Raw genomic sequence first — 24,491 nt, forward strand, 5'->3', positions numbered from 1 at the left:
GTCACGCCTGCGCATTTAAACATTTTTTCAATGCATGTGCATATCGGAATTCTCTCCTGGTGTTTCAGCCGCCGTGTCATTACCATCTCGCCGGATGCCGTTGAAGAGTCGCTTGATCAGCGATTAACAATGTATTGCGCATGCGAGTGCCCACACATTAGATTGTGCATGCTGAGTTCGAGGAGAGGCATTCATTTAAATATTGTAATTAGCTGTTCAGTGCTGCAGCGCCATTGGAGGAAGGGAGGGAATGCATTATGTTACTCCAGCTTACATCTATGGGCGGCTGTTACAGCTGTTTACAGGGAAAACTGTTGTATACATTTCTTAAACATTAAAGCTTCATTTTAAGGTAAGATTTCATCATTTTTAATCTATGAAACCTTAGCTAAGTGGTTGTGTATTTCTTTTTTAAGACACAATGAGTCCACGGATCATCTTAATTACTAATGAGATATTCACCTCCTGGTCAGCAGGAGGAGGCAAAGAGCACCACAGCAGAGCTGTTAAATAGCTCCTCCCTTCCCTCCCACCCCAGTCATTCTCTTTGCCTACGTTAGTGATAGGAAGAGGTAAAGTGAGGTGTTAGATATAGATTCCTCAATCAAGAGTTTATTATTTTTAAAGTAGTGCAAGATTGTGCTGCTTTGTCCTAGGGTGTAGCCGTAGTCCATATCAATCTCTACAGTAGAGCTTTGGTGGCTTTTGAGCAATGGGAACTTGTGGGACATAATTCTCACTGCGCCTCCCATATATTTTGCTGCCCTATTGCTGATAGCCTAAGTAAGATAACTCAGGCTTTATCTTTTTCCACAGGGCTATGGGAGGGAGAGGACCTCTTACACCTGCTGAGCTGCCCTGCTGTCAGGCAGAATTAAAAGGTAAGTGCTGACTTTTTATTCTGGGTCTGGGGTAAGATCTCAGAAGAAGTGGAGCACTTTAAATTATGGGACATAGAGACTCCTATTGGTAGAGGAGGACAATTTAGACAGCACCTTATTAACAGGCACTGGGGCTGAGGAGAGATTAGGACTTTTTTCACTATGAGCTTGTTTCTCTGGGTCTGTGCAAGAAATGAGGAAACGCTCAATATGAGGTGAATGCTTATAGATGGGCTAAGTTGCTGGCTAGCAAGGGACAGACCCTTTTTGGCTGCAGACTTTCAGTATGTTTATTTACTATCGGCAATAGATCCGTTTTCTATAATAATGGCGACCGGAATTTCGCCTTGACAACGCCCACGATGGGCGGAGCTTCGAGTGGCGCCAATTTGGCGTTCAGTCTGTTTATTTTACTATCGGCATTAGATCCTTTTCTATAATAATGGGGATTTCGCCTTGATAACGCCTGCGATGGGCGGAGCTTCGAGTGGCACCAATTTGGCTTGCTCACTCTGCTTCTACTCTTTTCTTGGCAACATGTACTTCCTTCTAGTACGGAAGAATAAGGGCAGTGGTTAGTGAACTGTGTGAGAACCGGACAGCACTACTATGCTGTATCTGGGGTTTTGGGTCTGCAGAAATAAAATGCATTTGTAGACACAGTAAAATTTTTTGTGTTTTTAAATGTCAAATAAAAGATTACATCTGTTTATGTGTACATTTGAGTACCGTTAAACTTCCTCTACATGCAGAAATAAATGTGACGTTTTAACATTTAAAGACATAAATGTTTAATAAAGATTACAACTGTTTATGTGTACATTTGAGTACCGTTAACCTTTCCTCTACATGCAGAAATATATATGACGTTTTAACATTTAAAGGCACAGTAACATCTTTTATGTTTTAAATGTGTAGTAAAGGATTACACCTGTTTGTTATAATTTGTTTTTGAAGCAAGAAAAAATGTGTCGTTTTAACATTTAAAGACACAGTAACATCTTTTCGGTTTTAAATGTTTAATTAATTAAAAAAAAAATTTAAACGGTTTATTGGATAATTTTTTATTTTTGAACAAGAGGTCCTGATAGATCTTTTTTGTAAAGTTAATGCCCTGATGCCGATGTGAATACACAATTTTTTCTGTTGTTGAATGTTAGGTTGTTCAGATAGACTTTTTTCTGAGCCAACTCCTTTTTAAGGCAGATACTGTTTAAGAATCTATTGATAAGGTTCAATTTATGCTGCAAATCTCTCCTCAAGTGTCCCAATGTTATAGCCCTCACAGGCAGTGCTCTGCGATTTACCTCAATCTCCTTCTGGAGTTACTTTGCCATTTTTTTCCCCATGTTGCGGGGTTGGTGCAAAAGGAAATGGGTTACATCAGTGAATACGTTTTTCCGAATGTCTCTTCCCTGAGAGCTGAAAAGGAAGATTCTTCAGGAGTGTCTGAGGAAAAAAATCTCAGACGGTAATTCATTTATCTGAAGTAATTTCATTCAAGTTTAACCTGACATACCTCCATTTATTAATTAAGGAGGCTTGGAAAACAGTTCCCAAGGGGGAGGAGCCATTTTCCACCTTAGCTAAGAGATCTACTATTCCCATAGAGGATAGTTGTGGCTTCAAAGACCCTATGGAAAGAAGTTAGAGGGTCTATTCAATAAGATGTATGTGCAACAGGGCTTACAGGCAACAACTGGGTACATTGCTACCGTCACTAGTGCGGTGGCATATTGTTTAGAGGATGGAATCTTCCTTGGATGAAATCCAGGCTAGGATAAAGGCTCTTAAACTAGCTAATTCCTTTATATGGATGTCTCCCTTCAAGTCATCAATTTGGGAGCCAAGATTTCGAGTTTCTCTTTTCCAGCTCGCAGAGCCTTATGGTTAAAACCTTGGTCTGCGGATGTATCCTCTTGGTCTAAACTGTGGGCTATCCTTACAATGGGAAGACCTTTTTTTTTGGGGGGGGGGGGGGACCTGGCCTGTCGGAGATTATCTCAGATATCTTGGGTGGTAAGGGTCATCTTTTCCGGCAGGATAAGAGAAACAAACGGACAAAAAGGACGACAGAGCAATTTTCGTTTCTTTTTGGAATTTCAAGGGAAGTTCTTTCTTTACTGTCTCCAATCAGGAACAGACTAAGCCTACATGGAGATACAATCCATAAAGCCTGCTGTTGAATTAAGGACAGCATGCCCCGATCCGGGACTGGATCTTGTAGGGGGCAGTCTTTCCTTCTTCACTCAGACTTGGGTTGAGATGTTCTGGATCTCTAAGTATTGAAAAATTTTAAATCTCAAAAGTCTAAGCAAACTTCTCAGGGTACCGTCCTTCAAGATAGAAACTATTTGTTCCATTTTTCATTTGACCCTAGAGGGTTAAGTTATAACAGTGGATGAAAGGACGTGTACCTACATGTTCCCATCCACTGGGATCAGCCAAAGTTTCTAAGGTTTGTCTTTCTGGTCAAACACTTCCAGTTTGTGGCTTTTCCTTTCGGTCTTTCAACAGTTCCCAGAAATTTCACAAAGGTTCTGGTAGCTCTGTGGGCGGTGCTTCGATTACGAGGAATTGCAGTGGCATCTTATCTGGATGACATCCTAGTCCAGAGGCCATCTTTTCAACTAGCAAGATTCCACACGGATATGTCGTTTTACTTCCTGCGATCTCACAGTAGGAAGGTAAATTTGGATAAGAGTTCCTTAGTCCCAAATACAAGGGTAACTTTCTTGGGAACCATAATAGATTCCCTATCGATAAAGATTTTCTGACAGAAGTCAGGAAATCTAAGATTTTCAATGCTTGTCTAGCTCTTCAGTCCACTCCTCGGCCATCAGTGACTTAGCACATGGAGGTAATCGGGCTGCTGGTAGCGGCAATGAGCATCATCCCGTTTTGCTTGGTTCTATTTCTGACCTCTGCAGTTAAATATGCTCAGGTAATGGAACGGAGATTATGCGGATTTGTCTCCTCGAATACATTTGGAGCAGGAGACAAGGGATTTTCTTCAATGGTGGTTGTCTCTGGATCATCTTTTCCAGGGAACCTGTTTTCGCATACCATCTTGGGTGATTGTGACAACAGACGCCAGCCTTCTAGGGTTCCCTAATAGGCTCAGGGAGTGTGGACTCAGTCGGAGTCTGTTCTTCCTATAAACATCCTGAAGCTGAGAGCGATCTTCAATGCTCTTCTGGCCTGGCCTCAGTTAGCCTTGGTTCAGCTTATGAGATTCCAGTTGGACAACATAACTTCAGTGGCTTACATCAATCATCAGGGAGGAACGAGGAGTTCCTTAGCGATGACAGAGGTAACCAAGATCATTCAGTGGGTGGAGGCCCATTCTTGTTGTCTGTCGACGATCCATATCCCAGGGGTGGAGAACTGGGAGGTGGATTTTCTGAACAGGCAGACCTTTCATCCGGGGGAGTGGGAACTCCATCCGGAAGTGTTCTCCAGCCTGATTCTCAGGTGGGGTCAGCCGGAATTAGACCTCTTGGCATCTCAACAGAATGCCAAGCTCCCAAGATTTGGGTCGAGGTCCAGGGACTCCCAGGCGGAACTGATAGTTGCTGTGGTGGTTCTTTGGACCTTCAGTCTAGCATTCCAAATTCCTCCGTTTTGCGCTTCTTCTTCGGGTCATTGCTCGGATCAAGCAGGAGAGGACATCAGTGATCCTCATTGCTACTGCTTGACCTCGCGGGATTTGGTATGCGGATCTGGTGGATATGTCATCTCTGCCACTGTGGAGACTTCCGTTCAAGAAGGACCTTCTAATTCAAGGGTCTTTCTTTCACCCAAATGTAGGGAATTTCCTTTGTGGTGTGAGGGCGATGTTCAAAATCATTGCTCTTTATATTGCGGCTTTTAACACTTTCCAGTATGGTCCCAGCGCTCTTGGGGGTTGTAGGGAAACCCCATACACTTTGAATTGTGTGAGCTAATATATCCTCCAATGCCAAAAAGTGATCAGATACTAATTTTGTGAGATCCTGTTCCCAGCCATCTACTGCTAGCAAGGCAGAGGAAGCCATTATTCAGAGTCTCAAGCTGTCACGTATCGTAGACTAGGATCACTGTACCTTGTGCAGTATGTCTATAAATTATAGAATATTTAAGTATGGCGCCCAAGCCTATCGGGAGAAGTATTAGTAGCTCAAATCTAGTTAGAGTGAATAAGTATCCGTTATTAATAAAATAGAAAAGGTAGAGCAGCACTTTTCACTGCTTATAACCCAGGATCGTTTAAATCCTGGGGGGGGGGGTGCAGTAGCCCTAGCAGCGTAGCCCTAGCACGTCATAGGTCTCACTGCCATGCGGTCAGTCTCCCCGTTGCTTAGCTGAAGAGCATAGGAAGGATTATCTTTGTGAGATATGTTCACAAACTCTCCCAGGGTTTCCCAAGAGGATGTAGTTCAAAACTCTGCTGTAGGAATCCGATTTTGGGGAAAAATATTCTTTAAAACCTAGTGAGAATCGGGAGCTCCTCTAAAACATGACCTTCCGCAACAGCTGTAGACTCCGCCCCTCGTGTCCCTTTATTTTAATTGTTTCTGCCACAAAAGTGTCCCCACGTGACATTGAGTTATCAACTGATCGTCTTGCAAAGCGAGACATCTTCACTTTGCTGGCAATTTTTGTTTATCTTCGGCTGTAGTGTTTAGGCTTCTATACATAAAGCGACATAAAACACAAAACATTTCTTTCATTATTCAGATAGAACATACAATTTTAAAAAAACTTTCCAATTTACTTCTATTATCAAATTTTCGTCGTTTTCTTGTTATTGAAAGCAGGAAGGTAAGTTCAGGAGCGTGCACGTATCTGCAGCACTATATGGTAGCAATTTTACAAGAATGTTATAGATGAGCAAGAGCACTAGATGGCAGCACTATTTCCTGTCATGTAGTACTAATGTTATACATTAGCAAGAGCACTAGATGGCAGCACTATTTCCTGTCATGTAGTAATAATGTTATACATTAGCAAGAGCACTAGAGCGCAGCACTATTTCCTGTCATGCAGTACTAATGTTATACATTAGCAAGAGCACTAGATGGCAGCACTATTTCCTGTAATATAGTACTAATGTTATACATTAGCAAGAGCACTAGATGGCAGCACTATTTCCTGTCATGTAGTACTAATGTTATACATTAGCAAGAGCACTAGATGGCAGCACTATATCCTGTCATGTAGTACTAATGTTATACATTAGCAAGAGCACTAGATGGCAGCACTATTTCCTGACATGTAGTACTAATGTTATACATTAGCAAGAGCACTAGATGGCAGCACTATTTCCTGTCATGTAGTAATAATGTTATACATTAGCAAGAGCACTAGATGGCAGCACTATTTCCTGTCATGTAGTACTAATGTTATACATTAACAAGAGCACTAGATGGCAGCACTATTTCCTGTCATGTAGTACTAATGTTATACATTAACAAGAGCACTAGATGGCAGCACTATTTCCTGTCATGTAGTACTAATGTTATACATTAACAAGAGCACTAGATGGCAGCACTATTTCCTGTCATGTCGTACTAATGTTATACATTAACAAGAGCACTAGATGGCAGCACTATTTCCTGTCATGTAGTACTAATGTTATACATTAACAAGAGCACTAGATGGCAGCGCTATTTCCTGTCATGTAGTACTAATGTTATACATTAACAAGACCACTAGATGGCAGCGCTATTTCCTGTCATGTAGTACTAATGTTATACATTAGCAAGAGCACTAGATGGCAGCGCTATTTCTTGTCATGTAGTACTAATGTTATACATTAGCAAGAGCACTAGATGGCAGCGCTATTTCTTGTCATGTAGTACTAATGTTATACATTAACAAGAGCACTAGATGGCAGCGCTATTTCCTGTCATGTAGTACTAATGTTATACATTAGCAAGAGCACTAGATGGCAGCACTATTTCCTGTCATGTAGTAATAATGTTATACATTAGCAAGAGCACTAGATGGCAGCACTATTTCCTGTCATGTAGTACTAATGTTATACATTAGCAAGAGCACTAGATGGCAGCGCTATTTCCTGTCATGTAGTACTAATGTTATACATTAGCAAGAGCACTAGATGGCAGCACTATTTCCTGTCATGTAGTACTAATGTTATACATTAGCAAGAGCACTAGATGGCAGCACTATTTCCTGTCATCTAGTGTTAGACATGTGCACGCTACCTATCTAGATATCTCTTCAACAAAGAACAAGAAGAAAATGAACCAAATTTGATAATAGAAGTCAATTACAAACTTTTTTTTAAATTGTGTTCTCTATCTGAAAGAAAAAAAAATGTTTAATGTTCCTTTAAAGGGATAGTAAAGTCCAAATTAAACTTTTATGATTCAGATAGGGCATGTCATTTTAATCAACTTTCTAAATTACTTTTATCATCAAATTTGCTTTGTTCTTTTGTTATTCTTAGTTGAAAGCTAAACCTAGGTAGGTTCATATGCTAATTTCTAAGCCCTTGAAGGCCGCCTCTCCATTTGACAGTTTTTCACAGCTAGAGGGTGTTAGTTCATGTGTTTCATATAGATAACACTGAGCTCATGCACAGTGTTATCTATTTCCTAATTTCCTGAAGTGCACGTCTGTCAAAAGATCTGAGATAAGGATACAGTCAGCAGAAGCTTAGATACAAGGTAGTCACAGAGGTAAAAAGTTTATTTCTATAACAGTGTTGGTTATGTAAATGGGGTATGGCAAATAAAGGGATTATCTATCTTTTTAAACAATAACACTTTTGGTGTTTACTATCCCTTTAATCATAGGCACATACATTGCTCATTACATAGTGATATGATGATCTAAAGGTCTCTGCTCTGGTGAGATTATCTAAGATGTCTCGTCAGTATTGTGAAGTCCCTAAAATAATTTTAGAAATGCAAATTTTAGCTTGAGAGCTGTTTATCTCACTATACAGCTTCTACATGTGAAGGAGAGACACATACATTACGGCGTTTTGCGGCACTATACAAATAAATTATTATAATATTAATGCTCAAATTTAAAGCCCAAAGATGTTGTGCGATTTCTCTCCATGTCAGCGAGTTTTGGTTATCAAGCCCGTAGTCTTGTGAATATTTTGCAATTTTTAGCAATAAAAGTTTACCTCATTTTTCTTTTGAATATTTTTATGTAGCCCAGTACCATGATCAGCAAGTATAGCTTCCACAAGGCAACAAGGTTCGTTGTAGTGCAAATTTTTACTTGCCCTGAATTATTTGAGCATTTAATTTTGGCATTACTTATCATGCAAGTCTGTTTTTAACCCCACGCACAGGGGTTAAACAAATAGTTAGTCACACTTGGTAGCTGCAGACATGACTGGTGAGTCAATCACCAGCTGTGCCTTCTTGGGACCTGCAGTTCTCTGCGGCTCCTAAGAAGGACTTTAACTATTCGAGTAACCCCTTTGCAATTTAGAGCATGTACGTTTTCTACTACAGCATCCCTTTTAAAAATTCTACATATTAGCAGTAATACGCAGGCTTTATATGTGGGTTTGTGTATTAGCAGATCTATAACTGCCTATGTTTATTAAACTTGCAGTGATACCTGCTCCTGTTCATAATATACAATGTGATATTTTTTTTTCTAGGTCCCAAAAAGAAAACGTTCTGCCACTGACCAGGACAGTCGCGACAGCTGGATCTCACCTTTCCGTAAACCATTGGCGCAGCTGACAAATCGTCCATTGTGCCTTGATAGCCGCCAACATGTGAGTGACGCATCACTGCCTTTTAAATATGGGTTTGTCCTGGTTGGGGGTTGCTGCTAATATTAAAGGTACAGGGACAGCAGATTAACTGTCAATTGCATATTAAAGAGACATTAAATACTAAATACAGCTCTTGCACCTCCGGGTGGCGCCATTAAGGAATCTAAGTTACGCTGCAGGTGCATGAAGGAGAGTTACTGCACATGTCAGGTTAGTACTGGGATGTAGTGAAAACCAGACTACAACATGGCTGTACTATAGTATATCTAGTATAGTCTAGTATATCTAGTATAGTACTATATATTATATAAAATCTGTTTAAACAAAATACCTACATACTGCTATAAAATTGCGCAACTACTGTTAAAGCCTGTGTACACGGGCCAAAATGTCCCCCTCCAAGATCCTTTCCTTATCCTTCATTCCCCCCTCCACTTTAGGATCCCCCCTATACCTGCTCCCCCGCCCTCCTTCCACCTCCCTGCCGCTCTTGGCATAAAATTTTTTTCTGTAGTGTAGCGGTCCCACCCGCCTACCTCCTAACCCTCCCACGCCACCAACGATCGTCACCACCGATGCAGAGAGGGACACTCGTGGGGCATGCAGAAATAGCGCAATCTTTACAGCGCTAGTCGTTAAGGGGTTAGGACCAGGTATGTTTGTCTTGCGCAGTCTCTATTGCGCATGACTGCGTCGGACAAACATACTTGGCCTTTTATTATATAGGATAATCTATCATTTGCCAACCTATAATAATTGTACTCAGAGAATTACAGGGACAGTAATTAATCATAGACATTCATGATTTAGAGAGCATACCATTTTAAAAAAAACTATCCAATTTACTTCTATTATTTAATTTGCTTCCTTCTCTTGTTATCCTTTTGCTAGGAAGCTCAGGAGCAGCAAAGAACCTAGGTTCTAGCTGCCGATTGGTGTGTGTATGTATGTATGTGTATATGTATGTATGTATGTATGTATGTATGTATGTATGTATGTATGTATATATATATATATATATAAATATGTGTAGCCCTCAGTTTACGCCGGGGTTAGGTTCCAGAAGGAATGGTTGTAAATCGAAACTGTTGTAAATTGAAACCCAGTTTATACTATAAGTCAATGGGAAGTGAGGGAGATAGGTTTCAGGCCCCTCTCAAAATTGACATAAGTAACACCTAATACATTATTTTTAAAGCTTTGAAATGAAGACTTTAAATGCTAAACAGCATTATAAACCAGATAAAATAATCACACAACACAGAATATATAATTAAACTAAGTTAAATGAACAAAAACATTTGCTAAACAGCATTATAAACCTAATAAAATAATCACCCAACACAGACTTCACTTGCATTTTTCTGCAAACAGTTCTTTCTATGCATTCCAATCTGGACTGATTTATAGACAGGAAGATCTTGTTCCTTCGAAATCTGCTCGATAGCTCAGGTCTGGTTAAACTGATTAATTTCAGCTTGCTTGGCTGCAACACAGGCGGACAGCTCCACCTACTGGCTATTTTAATCAATGCACTGCTTTCAATGCTTTTCAATAGCAGTCACATGACTGGAAAAAAAGGTTGTTATTCTGAAACGGTGTAAATTGAACCGTTGTAAAACGAGGGCCACCTGTATGTATGTATGTATGTATGTATGTATATGTATATATATATATATATATATATATATATATATATATATATATATATATATATATATATATATATATATAATGTGTGTGTGTATATATATATATATATATATATATATTATAGTATATATTTTGTCATTGGCTCACCTATGTGTTCAGTTAGAAACCTATAGTGCATTGCTTCTCCTTCAACAATTGATACCAAGAGAATGAAGCAAATTTGATAATAGAAGTAAACTGGAAAGTTGTTTAAAATTGTCTGTTCTACCTAAATCATGAAAGCATTCTTTTGGGTTTCGTGTCCCTTTAAGCATCTAATTCTTCCATGAACTTTGCAAATCAGCGTGATATAGCTAATAATTGCTATTTAATTCTAGACATTGAACAGCTGGTGTTGGCTGTCTGCAAGCGTGCCGCTGCTCTCTTAGAAAAATATTGTCATTTAGTAGTATTGCTGTTTAATATTGTTATAAATCCAGCTCTGAAGCCAATAATGACTGCTGTATTCTTCCTATGTAGCCGGCCGCGGTTTGCAGATCAACACCATCTGTGTAATGTAGAATGGCTTCTGGCCATTTGAGGTGCAGTTATAGCCCAGCTGTCTCCGTCCTGTGTATCTGGCATGTTGTGTATAATGTGCTGGATAGTGGCAAATAAGATGGTGGGAACAGCCAATAATATCAGTGTGTTTTATATTTTTTTTAAAAAGTATAAAAACAGACACCAGGTTCCAGCAATCTGTTAATATGGCTATTTTTGATTCATAATTGTTGAGGTCACTAGTTATCATCTAACCTGAAATCTTCTTTATAAAAGTGCCATGAGTCAGCTTATTAAAGGGATATAAAACTCGAAATGTTGTTGTTTTTTCTTCATTCAGAGCGTCTAGTTTTAAACAACTTCCTAATTTACTTCTATATTACCACATTTGCTTTATTCTATTAGTATCCTTTTTTGAAGAAGCCGCTATACATTGCTGGATGCTAGCTGAACACATCAGCTGAGCCAATAACAAGAGGCATATGTGCAACCACCAATCAGCAGCTAGCTTCCAGTAATGCTTTGCTGCTTCTAAACCTACCTAAGTATGCTTTTCAACAAAGGATACCAAGATAATGAAGCAAATTAGATAAAATAATTAAACTGGAAAGTTGTTTAAAATTGCATGTTTTATCTGAATCATAAAAAACAACTGTTTTATTTCCCTTTCAACATTGGTACCATGTGCCTTGCCAGCTTTTTTTTCAATTACTTCTTTAATGGTTGACATGACACCTTAATATCATTGCAAGAATATTTTTTAATATCTTCACTTTGTTCTTCTTTTAAAGGAAGCCTTTATCCGTAGCATATTGTCGAAGCCTTTTAAAGTACCAATTCCAAATTACAAAGGTAGGATTTTCGCTAATTTATTACTCCTGAATGTAAAAAAAGTAATTGTAAGATGTATTATTCAACCAGAGCGTATATAAGCACAACAGCGGCGCAACAAACATTTCTTTTAACCAGGACATCTTTCAAAAAACTGTAATAGGTATAATTTAAAAAAACACCTTTATTAGAAGTAAAATGTCTTAAATGTCTGTAACAAAAATGTGCAAAGTGACAGAGGCAAATTTGTTAAATAAAAGGTAATGATGATTTATAATCTCACAGTATGCTCCCAGCGGTGAGTAATGTGCAGCCTATTTATGTAATGAGAAATGCTCACATGTTGCACTTTTTATTTGCCAGTTACGTACACGGATGGTTTATAAATAGAATTTCTGGTGTTAGAGTCATTGTAAAGCTGTGTGTATATGTATATATGTGTATGTATGTGTATGTATATGTGTGTGTATGTATATGTGTATATATATATATATATATATATATATATATATATATATATATATATATATATATATATATATATATATATATATATATATATATATATATATATATATATATATATATATATATATATATATATATATATACACATACTGTAGGTAAAGCTTTTAGCACCATGTTCCATATACTCTCTTTTCTTTAGGAGGTTTGGGCTTGCGAGCTTTGGGCATTAAGAAAGCTGGCGTAAGGAGAGCACTTCATGATCCCTTTGAAGAGGCTGCTTTGGTCCTGTATGAGCCTCCTCTGCTAAGTGCCCACGATCAGCTTAAAGTTGACAAGTAGGTGGTCTCTGGATATTGTTGTTTTTTTTTCTCCAACATCAATAAGATCTGTTAAAGGGACACTGAACCCAATTTTTTTTCTTTCGGGATTTAGATAGAGCATGCAATTTTAAGCAACTTTCTAATTTACTCCTATTCTCACTTTTTCTTTGTTCTCTTGCTATCTTTATTTGAAAAAGAAGGCATCTAAGCTAAGGAGCCAGCACATTTTTGGTTCAGAACCCTGGACAGCACTTGTTTATTGGTGGGTGGAATTTATCCACCAATCAGCAAGAACAACCCAGGTTGATCACCAAAAATGGGCCAGCATCTAAAGTTACATTCTTGGTTTTCAAATAAAGATACCAGGAGAATGGAGAAAATGTGACAATAGGAGTAAATTAGAAAGTTGCTTAAAGGGATACTAAACCCAATTTTTTTATTTCATGATTCAAATAGAGCATTAGATTTTAAGCACCTTTCTAATTTACTCCTATTATAAATTTTTCTTTGTTCTCATGCAATCTTGATTTGAAAAAGCAGTACTGTAAGCTTTAGAGCCAGGCCATTTTTTGTTCAGCACATGGGTAGCACTTGCTGATTTGTGGCTAAATGTAGCAAACCAATCAGCAGCTCTACCAAGGTGCTGAACTAAAAAATGGGCTGGCTCCTAACCTTTTATTACTGCTTTTTCAAATCAAGATAACATAAGAACAAAGAAGAATTGATAATAGGAGTAAATTAGAAAGTTGCTTAAAATTGCATGCTCTATCTGAATCATGAAAGAAAAAATGAGGGGTTAGTATCCCTTTAAAATTGCTGCTTTATCTGAATCACGAAATAAAAAAATTTGGGTTCAGTGTCCCTTTAAACATATTGGGATTGTAATAGGAAATGATTAATTATGTGCAATAAAACAACTTTAGAATACACTTTAACTATGAATTTTGACCCCTCTTCCTGTAATTTAAATATGAAAATTGTGTGTTTTTCTAATTCTTTGAACTAGAAGTACACGCAGCAGACTTCACAAGCTTAGCCCTGCTACATATCTGTCACTGATTGGCCTCAGCAGTAATAATATAAGGAGCCGCAAAACAATGCAAGTGGCAAGCCTGGTTTACTTCAATAACAAGTCCTTATTGGCTCCTCCAAACAACCCAAATGTTGAGTGGGGTTTGAGTATTGGAAAAACGAGCGTTTTAGTGTTAATGAATTAATATTTATTTTAATTTTTTTATCTAGTGTGTTAATTAGAATTTTCTGCAGGAAGAAGGGATAAGGTACCCAGCAAAAAGAGTACCTGATAGTAACGTTGGGCTGTGCAGCTTGTCCATGCAGTGGTAATAGGTTTCCGAGCTGGCTTTTGCTGTTTGCTACTGGTGTAATGATATGTTTGTAAATTGCAGCTCTGTAACTGCCGTTCTCTGTGTTTTTGTAGCTCTGTAATTGTAATTTCTGTTTTTGTAACTTTTTCTCAGGGATAAAGTTCCAGTACATGTTGTGGTTGATCCTGTCCTTGTAAAGGTTCTGAGACCACATCAGAGAGAGGTAAATATGTTTTGTTTTTTGCATATAGTTACTGTTTTATGGTGGTTCTGTGTATGTCTGGAGTAGTAAGTAGATGCCCTTGGTGAGAAGGGGAGAGATGCACTGTTTGCCCTATCTAATCGTCACTTGTACCTGGATAAGCACAGAGTCAAAAGGAGCTGTGTCCTTTTTATTAAACGTGTGCGATACTCATATAGTCATTGGCTTATGTGTTGTCCTTTTTGAAGGGGGTAAATCTTATATTCTAAGGGCTGCGGACACCATATATTTTTATTTTTAGTCATTCCACCTACAAAATGCAGGATCACAACAATCTGTTTAAAGCTATAATCCCTTAGTTTTATTATTATTTTTGTATTTGCAATATGAGGTTCAGATTTCATTACTTGTGTCACATTTAAATATGTTTAATAAAGTGGTTGAAAGGTAAATTATATTTTATAGTCAATATACACTAAATGTTACAAAAGCAGATTCATTTATAATTATGTTTTTATTAGTATTTATTAAACTTGAAACAGTACAAGAAAAGTCAAATAACGTATTGGAGTTATACACGCAGAGTAAATATTTATTGTATCTTCAGAACCAAAATTCTAAAGCGAAAAATAAAACAGTTTCTCACTGTCAAGCATAGTGTCCATATAAAGTGGTTCAGTATAGGCAAAGTAATAATACTATAGTTTAACTACTGGTTTAGTATTATCCTGCTAGTTCTTGATTTAAGTACAAATAAGAATAAGTACATGAAAGTAGATAAGTGCTCCATAAGTTGTTTAAAGTGCCAAAACTACAGGGAAAGAGTAAGAGGAGAGAGAGATGGATTATTGGGACGAGGGCCAACCCCTGGGCAGACCCAGCTTGTTAACAGAACCCACATGTATAAGATATCTAGCTTTAAAAAAAAAGGTCAGGGAAAGAGATGTTATGGTTGCTGTGTGTCATTGTCAGGTGTTTGAAGAGATTCATCTCTGTAAAACGTAGAAGAAAAAGGCTAATTTACTGCGTTTTAGGAAACCATATTCTTAAAGCATTAGCAATTCAGAGACCCTTTCAAGTCACACGTGTTTGGTAAGGATGGTTGCTGTCTTCCAGTGACAGGCCTTATTTGTAGCAGGAGAGTTCTTAGTTTACATGGAATTTTCAGAAGATCATTTAGCAAAGCTGTTTGAGGGGTCAATGTGAAGTCGCCTCCAAGAACTGACCGGAGATGACTCTGTTTCTAGCCAAAAAGGTTTTATTCGGCTACATTACCACCATTTGTGCACACATTTTTAAATATATATACTCCTGAGAAGTGAATCACCCAAGGTGTGTTTATTAGACGTGCAAAAATGAGTTCTTAATTATTTGTTTGACAACTGAACTACAAAATTGAAATATTTTGGCCTGCATTTATTCATTGCCAGAACAAAACAAATAAAACATTCATTTTGTTTATCGATTAGGTAGAGCAAATGTAACATTCTTTAATTTGTTTAGTTCCAGTAATGAATGAATGCCAGCCAATATAATTCAACTTCAATATTTATTTGTCTAATAACACATTTTTGCGCATCTACTGTTTATATCTCTACACAAAAAGAGAACATTTGTTCTCTGGCCTGTTGACCTCGAAAATCTAGTAGATGGCCTTTAACTTGATTGCCATAAAACTGGAAAAATGAACAGCAACAGTGTCTGAGGTCACATACAATTAGACACTCCAACCTCAAACAGATATACTGTTGTGTAATTGCCATGTGTGGTCATGTTCATATTTATGCACATTCTTCTCCGTTCTCAGGGTGTGAAGTTCCTTTGGGATTGTGTGACTGGAAGACGTATTGATGGGAGTCATGGCTGCATCATGGCAGATGAAATGGGATTAGGAAAGACCCTACAATGCATTAGCCTCATGTGGACATTACTCAAACAAAGTCCAGATGCCAAACCTGAAATTGAAAAGGCTGTTGTAGTTTGCCCCTCCAGTCTTGTGAAGAACTGGTATAATGAGGTTGGCAAATGGCTGGGAGGACGGATACAGCCACTGGCCATTGATGGAGGCTCCAAAGAGGAGATAGACAGGAAACTAGGTTGGTTCTTAAAGCGTTTGTGTTTATTGTATTGTAAGAACCTAGTGAGGCTTATTGGACCTAAACTAAAGTGCACACAATCCTAGAGAGATAATATGATGGCGGTAGTTACTCATGTATCATAGTGGATAATAATGTGTATGTAACATTTATATCCTTTTTATAAAGGTCTGTTGTATAGCAAAAGACATTCTTGTAAAAAAAAAAAAACATTTACAAGGCAGTGATTCAGAATTCATATAAAACTGGAGGTCTATATGAAGTAGCACTTTGCATTAGCAAGAGGCCTTGACTGGTAGGTTTTGTGTACACATAAAACTGCATTAAATATGAAAAATTGTCATGTAAACATTTCTGGTTTGTTGACATTTTGTTCTTTCATACCAGCGGGGTTTATGAACCAGCACGGGACACGGGTCCCCTCGCCAATCCTAATTATTTCGTATGAGACGTTCCGTCTGCACGCTGAGGTGCTGCACAAGGGCAGTGTGGGATTGGTCATCTGTGACGAGGTGAGCACAGGGGTGATATCTTTCTGTCCTCTACTGATGTGTCGCAATCAGAATGTTTTCTGCCTCCAATAACAAACGCCCAGTTATAAATGTGAGACTGATGAGCTCACTTTAGGCTAATGGCTTTATATCACAGGCTTGTTTTACAGACATATGCAGAGCAGAAAACCATTGGCTATTTTTTTAAACAGTGGGCTAAATAATTTGTCCTGAGTTGAACCGCAGTGTCCCCAGTGCTAAGCATCTTGGGATATAATGTGAGGTTGGGTGTCGTCTGCCCCACTTGGTACATTAGTTCTAGTGCTGGAGATTTGTGATGTTGCTTTAATTTTTCCTATAGTTCTCCTCCCTGCTGTCCCTCGATTGTTCTGTACAAACTCTAATCCCTAGTAGAGAAGAGCAAACTCAATTTGTAATTACATGCACGGCAGAACAAACAGCTTACATGGAAAATATTCATAGGGATCTCTGATTGCTTCTTGTGAATTTAATTGTGCGGAGGGATTATTTCATTTTTTGTATTAGCTGTGTAGTTTAAGCAGAGACTGATCCCATCCTTGTGAAGCTACTTATAGATAGGACATAGATTAACCTCTTTACTACCAGAGAATGTACAGTCTGCTGCACACACAGACATACGTTATACTTGTTTTTTTAGGGCCACAGACTAAAGAACTCTGAAAATCAAACTTACCAAGCACTGAACAGCCTGAACACAGCGCGACGTGTCCTTATCTCTGGGACACCTATTCAGAATGACCTTCTGGAGTACTTCAGCCTTGTTCACTTTGTCAATGCTGGGATTCTAGGTAAGACCAGTAACATTCTGTCTGAAAAGCCCATTTGTCACTAAAAGCTTTTCTGAAACCAGTCCATCGTCATTAGTCTTTTAGTGCCACAGAAATCTGTACTGGTACAGTAATGCTTAGCTAAACATACCATTAGTTTTTACAGCCGATTAGCTTACCATCAGTTTATACAGCCGATTAGCTTGCCATTTATACAGCTGCTAAGCATACCGTTAGTTTACACAGCTGATTAGTTTATCGTTGGTAAGCTAATGGGCTTTATAAACCATTAGTTTATACAGCTGATTAGCTTAGTTACTTTATATAGCTGATTAGCTTACCGTTAGTTTATAAGCCCATTAGCTTACCATTAGTTTATACAGCTGATTAGCTTAGTTACTTTATATAACTGATTAGCTTACCGTTTATACAGCCGATTAGCTTACCATTAGTTTATACAGCTGATTAGCTTACCATTAGTTTATACAGCTGCTAAGCATACCTTTAGTTTATGCAGCCCATTAGCTTACCGTTAGTGTATGCAGCTGATTAGCTTCGCATTATTTTTTTTTTTACAAATTCCCCAAGCCGGGGAAAACCTTCTAGCAGAAGCGCTTGTGATTGGCACTTGTTTCTGACTGTTATTTTGCACAGGGATATAATCATAGACCCATATGTCCTGGCAATAGCGGTAATCTGGTGATGTACTTACCCCCCTCTTCAGGGCTCTTGTCTGTATCCGCCTAGTGTGGAGTTGCCGTTCGGGAGACCTCTCTCCTGGGCGATGCAGAATCTGGTTGTCCTAGCTTGAGGCCACACTGCTCCCACAAGCCGTCGATCCGGACGCCGTAAGCTCTCACACGTTCTGGCTCAGACATATGACATCATTGTTGGTGCAGACTCTTGGGGGGGTAAGTGATTCCGGAATCACTGAAACCGCTTCACAGACTGCCTCCAATCCCTTGTGCTGCCAAACTGGAAACAATGCCTCCTAGGAACAAACTGCATTAGCTCCTAGAGCGGCTCAATGAATAAATAGAAAAATGATGATCCGGAGCTGCAGTAAAAACTTGATGCTTTATTTAGTAACCATTAAAACTGGTACAGTAACATATAAAGAAAACATGACAACTACATGCCCTTAGTAGTTAGAAAAGCTCACACGTTTTGGCGGTTTGCCGTACTCATAGCTCTCTAGCTCCCTTTGTTCTAATGGGCCTTTTTAAAAGGGAATAAAATCATGTGATTGGCTAAGGGCTTAATGTTAACACATTCATTACAGTTATAAATGTTAACTACAAATTTCGTTGTCTACTTACATTTTCATTATAACCATACTGACAATACTAATACATGTTACTTCTTTCATGCTATGTACAGGTTCAAACGTTGTGAATTGCTCATTGATTATTTAGACAAAGCATATATAGACATTTCCAATGTATGATAGATAGTAGCAATTTCCACTAGATACCTAGTAATGGGTACAATTAAATTGTCTGAGTGACATGTGCAAGGCGCAGCCCCGGAATAATACTGTACTCTGCGCTATGCTAGCTGGACTCTGTAATTCAATTTAGTTTAAATTATACCTAGATGGTATTCGCCCATTAACTTATTATGCAGTTGGATAGCAACTGATTAGTTTGCCTATTCATATATATGGCTTTCCACAATTTAACAACTTTTTTGTGGACTATTTGTTTAATTGCTAATAATTTTATTTTACACAATCTAAATGGCTTAATCTGCCACACATCTAGTACTAAAAATTAATTAAATCATAGGCTGAATTTAGTCCCATTGGATATCCTAGTTTCTAATTGGAATATCCAGAACACCTCCCTTTTGGTTAGTGCTTTATTTCTGTCCCCCCTCTCCATCCAGCATCAACAGTTTCTATGATTGTCCATGTAAAGCTTGTACTGTCCTTATTATGGACTCTATTAAAATGCTGGACTAGAGGGGTACTCAGGGCCCCTGTCTTGATATCAGAGAGGTGTTCCCTGATGCGTACTCGTGTTTCCCTTGACGTCATACCTACGTATTGTAGGCAACAGACCGTGCAGCCTGCTAAGTAAACAGCAAACTTACTTCTACAATTCATGCACTTATTGTGATTGTAGGTTTTATTTGTGGCATAGCTTCTGAAGCCTTCCCCCACCATTAAATGTTCGCAAGCTTTGCAAGAAAGATTACTGCATTTGTAAACGCCCTTGAACCTAAGCCAAGAGCTTTGTTCACTCCTCTGTGGTATTTTAAGTTGTGTGGGTGCTAAAATATTACCCATAGTAACACCTTTTCTAAAGGAACATCTACACCCTTTTTCTACTGTTTCTGCTAGGGCTTCATCAGCTGCCAATATTCTGAAATGCTTCTGCACTATGTGACAGATTTTATGATATTGTATGCTGTAATCTGTGACAAAAAAGATTCCTTTGCTTTTATCCTTCATAGTTTCTACTTTTTTTTTAATTTTATTTTTATTATTTTGACTTTGTTAATAATTGCTGTCTATTAACTTTAGCCACTTCATTTCTAGCCTTAACGATGTCCTGAGGTTTATAACCTCTATTCCTCAGGCGGTTAGATTATTTTTCCTCATGTTCCCCATACTGTTTTTCATTGCTACAATTTCTCTTTAGTCTAGTGAATTGTCCTTTTGCGACTAACCTAAAGACCTGTTTCGGATTCCTGCTCCTGGCGTGGAGGAGTGTGTTACCAGTAATTGGTTTTCTTTACACTTCTGTTTCAATGCCAACATTGGGTTTTCCTGTGAGGGTTAGATCAAGAAAATTAGTCCAGCATTTTAATAGAGTCCATAATAAGAACAGTACAAGCTTTACATGGACAATCATAGAAACTGTTGATGCTGGACGGAGAGGGGGGGGGGGGCAGAAATAAAGCACTAGCCAAAAGGGAGGTGTTCTGGATATTCCAATTAGAAACTAGATATCCAATGGGATTAAATTCAGCCTATGATTTTAATTAATTTTTGGTACTAGATGTGTGGCAGATTAAGCCATTTAGATTGTGTAAAATAATTATTAGCAATTAAACAAATAGTCCACAAAAAAGTTGTTAAATTGTGGGAAGCCATATATATGAATAGGCAAAATAATCAGTTGCTATCCAACTGCATAATAAGTTAATGGGCGAGTACCATCTAGGTATAATTTAAACTAAATTGAATTACAGAGTCCAGCTAGCATAGCGCAGAGCACAGTATTATTCCGGGGCTGTGCCTTGCACATGTCACTCAGACAATTTAATTGTACCCATTACTAGGTATCTAGTGGAAATTGATACTATCTATATGCTTTGTCTAAATAATCAATTAGCAATTCACAACGTTTGAACCTGTACATAGTATGAAAGAAGTAACATGTATTAGTATTGTCAGTATGGTTATAATGAAAATGTAAGTAGACAACGAAATTTGGAGTTAACATTTATACCTGTAATGAATGTGTTAACATTGAGCCCTTAGCCAATCACATGATTTTATTCCCTTTTAAAAAGGCCCATTAGAACAAAGGGAGCTAGAGAGCTATGAGTACGGCAAACCGCCGAAACGCGTGAGCTTTTCTAACTACTAAGGGCATGTAGTTGTCACGTTTTCTTTACATCTTACTGTACCAGTTTTAATGGTTACTAAATAAAGCATCAAGTTTTTACTGCAGCTCCGGATCATCCTTTTTCTATTTATTCATTGAGCCGCTCTAGGAGCTAATGCAGTTTGTTCCCAGGAGGCATTGTTTCCAGTTTGGCAGCACAAGGGATTGGAGGCAGTCTGTGAAGCGGTTTCAGTGATTCCGGAATCACTTACCCCCCCAAGAGTCGGCACCAACGATGACGTTGTATGTTTGAGCCAGAATGTGTGAGAGCTTACGGCGTCCGGATCGAGCGGCTTGTGGGAGCAGTGTGGCTCCAAGCTAGGACAACCGGATTCCACATTGCCCAGGAGAGAGGTCTCCCGAACGGCAACTCCACACTAGGCGGACACAGACAAGGGCCGTGAAGATGGGGGTAAGTGCATCACCAGATTACCGCTATTGCCAGGACATATGGGTCTATGATTATATCCCTGTGCACAATAACAGTAAGAGACAAGTGCCAATCACAAGCCTTCTGCTGCAGCTAGAGGGTTTTCCCCGGCTTGGGGAATTTGTATATTGTTGTTTAAGTGTACGGCTTTACTTAACCCTTTACCTTGAGGTCTACTAATTGGACATTTTGGGACTTAGCATCAGCGCTTAATACTGCCATTCATTGGGGACTCAACTAGATCGTAGTATCAAGTTGCACTATGAACAAAATGCTATTTATAAAAGGAGTACTTTTGTTGTGAATTGAATGGTTATTCCTTAGACTACTAATGTCTTGCAACAGCCTTGTGCTTAGATATATGGCTTATCATGTTATGCAAGAATCGGCTAAGAATCAGCTAACATCATTTTGCCCAATATGAATGACTATTGATTAACAAAAGGACACAATCTTTCTGTTATCTACATAAGCATTAAGAGGGATTGTAATAATTTAATCTCTAATTGCTAATATTCCCTGAATTGTCCGGCCAAATACTGTGATTGTTATATAGTGTGATGTATTTTACATAATATGGTGATACATTGGCACTTATTTTAGACCACGCTTAACATTCAGGATTAATTACATCAGTTTGCAGTCAGTAAGGTGTTACATTTTAATTGTTAATAGTCATCGAATAGATGGAGATTACTACTTGATGACACAATTTTGAACAAATGTTTTGATTGTATTACATATATGCTTGTAATGGTAGATATAGTCTGTGCAAGAAGCTATATAACTTCAAGCCATATCAGTTTTCAGCCATAGATCTGTATTGAGGGTTTATTACAGTGGTTACTTATCATATCGGACTAAACTTTGAACACACATAACCAATTAGACACTTTATTCCAGTGTACCAATTGTCATTGCATAGTAGATAGCCTAAGGGCAGGAAGACACTATGGAAGTAGCAGTATCAAATGAATTGGGGTCCTTTTTTTTTTCTTTCTTTAAAAACATTACAGGAAAGGGACAATAGTATACAGGACTTAGAAGTCTTTTGCACAGATAGATCAGTTTACATTAGCAAAACTGTTTGAGGAGATGGAATTTTTACTTTTGAAGGACAACAAATTGAGATGGGATATAATGACACTAAATGAATACCATGAATTAAAGATTATACCTAGGGGCCTTAGGCTCAATAAATTCCCTACCTTCCAAACAGAGGATCGTGAATTTATAAATGAATGGAACTTAATTCTATCTGAATGTTCTCTCCGCCTTATGTTGCTTCTAGTTGATTAAAAAATTCAAAGCCCTAAATTTGATAAATCATCAAATAGAGTTACTTCAAGTGGAATTAAATTTGAGGAGAAATGCACTTGAATACCCTAAATATGACCATATTCTTCAAAAAACATTGGTAGAAACCAAAGCACTTTTGATTGAAACCAAACATAATAAATATTTAAGGGATCAATCAGATTATGATAATAACAGGATTTTTGTTTGGAATAGAAAGGATAGGTTTTAAGGTCGTAGAGCCTATAATAGGTCACGAGGAAGGGGTAGGGGTTTCAACAATAATAAAGGCAACAGGAATAATAAGGAAGTGGGGCATAAAGAAAATGATTCCGGAAAGAGTAAGAAAGTTAAATTTTCAGAAAGTGAGGCAGAATCATATGATGATAGTTCAGCGTCAGGTGGGGAGGATAATGCCAAAACTTCAAGTTTGAGTGAACCAATACTAGAGGACCCACTTGTTGTGAGACCTAAAACTTCCAGCACAACTATTCCTCCAATTCTTAAACAGTACCAGGGGGGATCAAAATATACCCCGGATGCTGTCCCTATCGGGTGTCCATCCAATAAAGATAATGTTGTAATAGATCATGAGGACAGACACGGTTTAGAACAGGTTTGTTCCCTCCCACATGCAAAACCCGAGGGGGGAGGAATAGGAAGGGGTGGCCAAACAGGACACCAAGGACAAAATCGCTACTCAACCAGAAGACGGAGATCAGGGAGCAAATACCAATAGAGACTAACACAAATGTAATTAATCTGTCAGATTTTAATTTGTCTGACATTGAAATAAGTGTTAAGTCTGGGCCTAGGCTTTATACCCTTACAAAAGTTCAATCTCTTTAATACCCTGATAGACGTCAACAAATTAATCAGAGGATTAACAGTACAGAAGTACTACTACTAGACAGATCAATACAGATTAATTTACCTTTAGTGAAAATTGTGATGTGGTCACTATGGAAGGTTTATTACAGGAAGGGGCAGTAGGAGAGGACCAGCAGGTGTGCAAAATACCACAATTCAAAGAAATATCCAGATTTTACCCAATACAGAATAGAGGCGGCACATTAGAGTTGTTTCAGGCAAGAGTTGAGAGAGATCTTACATTGCTACACCGTGCCACCACCGACAATCGGCATAACCTTAATTTTAAAGAAAGAGAAGCACTAAGCAAACTCCAGAATAATGATCAACTAGTAATTAGGAATGCTGACAAGGGTGGCTCGGTGGTAGTAATGTCAAAAAGACAATTTGTTGCAGAAGCGGAAAGACAATTGTTGGATGAAAGGTATCAGAAATTGAATGGGGACCCAACTTTAAAATATAAACAGGAATTAGCACAGATCCTAGATGATGGCAAGGAATTGGGTATCTTGGATGGGTCTACCTGTGACTTCCTCCTGGTGGACAATCCGGTGACACCTATTTTTAACCACCTCCCCAAGGTGCATAAGTCTCTGGAGGGAGTCATGGGTAGACCTATCGTAAGCGGTATAGGGTCGCTATTAGAAAGGACATCACAATTTAATTGTACCCATTACTAGGTATCTAGTGGAAATTGATACTATCTATCATACATTGGAAATGTCTATATATGCTTTGTCTAAATAATCAATGAGCAATTCACAACGTTTGAACCTGTACATAGTATGAAAGAAGTAACATGTATTAGTATTGTCAGTATGGTTATAATGAAAATGTAAGTAGACAACGAAATTTGGAGTTAACATTTATAACTGTAATGAATGTGTTAACTTAACATTGAGCCCTTAG

At 38.2% G+C, this 24,491-nt stretch overlaps 1 protein-coding gene across 2 annotated transcripts in view; it reads left to right on the forward strand.

Moving 5' to 3' along the window:
- Nucleotides 1–24,491, forward strand: part of RAD54L (RAD54 like) — a 64,781-nt gene that overhangs the window by 7,531 nt on the left and 32,759 nt on the right. For both annotated transcript variants that reach the window (XM_053693981.1, XM_053693982.1), the window contains exons 3-9: nt 8,515–8,634; nt 11,619–11,679; nt 12,326–12,461; nt 13,925–13,994; nt 15,781–16,069; nt 16,457–16,581; nt 17,240–17,390. In XM_053693981.1, the coding sequence (XP_053549956.1) occupies nt 8,515–8,634; nt 11,619–11,679; nt 12,326–12,461; nt 13,925–13,994; nt 15,781–16,069; nt 16,457–16,581; nt 17,240–17,390 (952 nt within the window). The remainder of the gene's footprint in view (nt 1–8,514; nt 8,635–11,618; nt 11,680–12,325; nt 12,462–13,924; nt 13,995–15,780; nt 16,070–16,456; nt 16,582–17,239; nt 17,391–24,491) is intronic.

Source organism: Bombina bombina, chromosome 10, assembly GCF_027579735.1.
Source record: "Bombina bombina isolate aBomBom1 chromosome 10, aBomBom1.pri, whole genome shotgun sequence".
NCBI classification, from domain to species: Eukaryota; Metazoa; Chordata; class Amphibia; order Anura; family Bombinatoridae; genus Bombina; species Bombina bombina.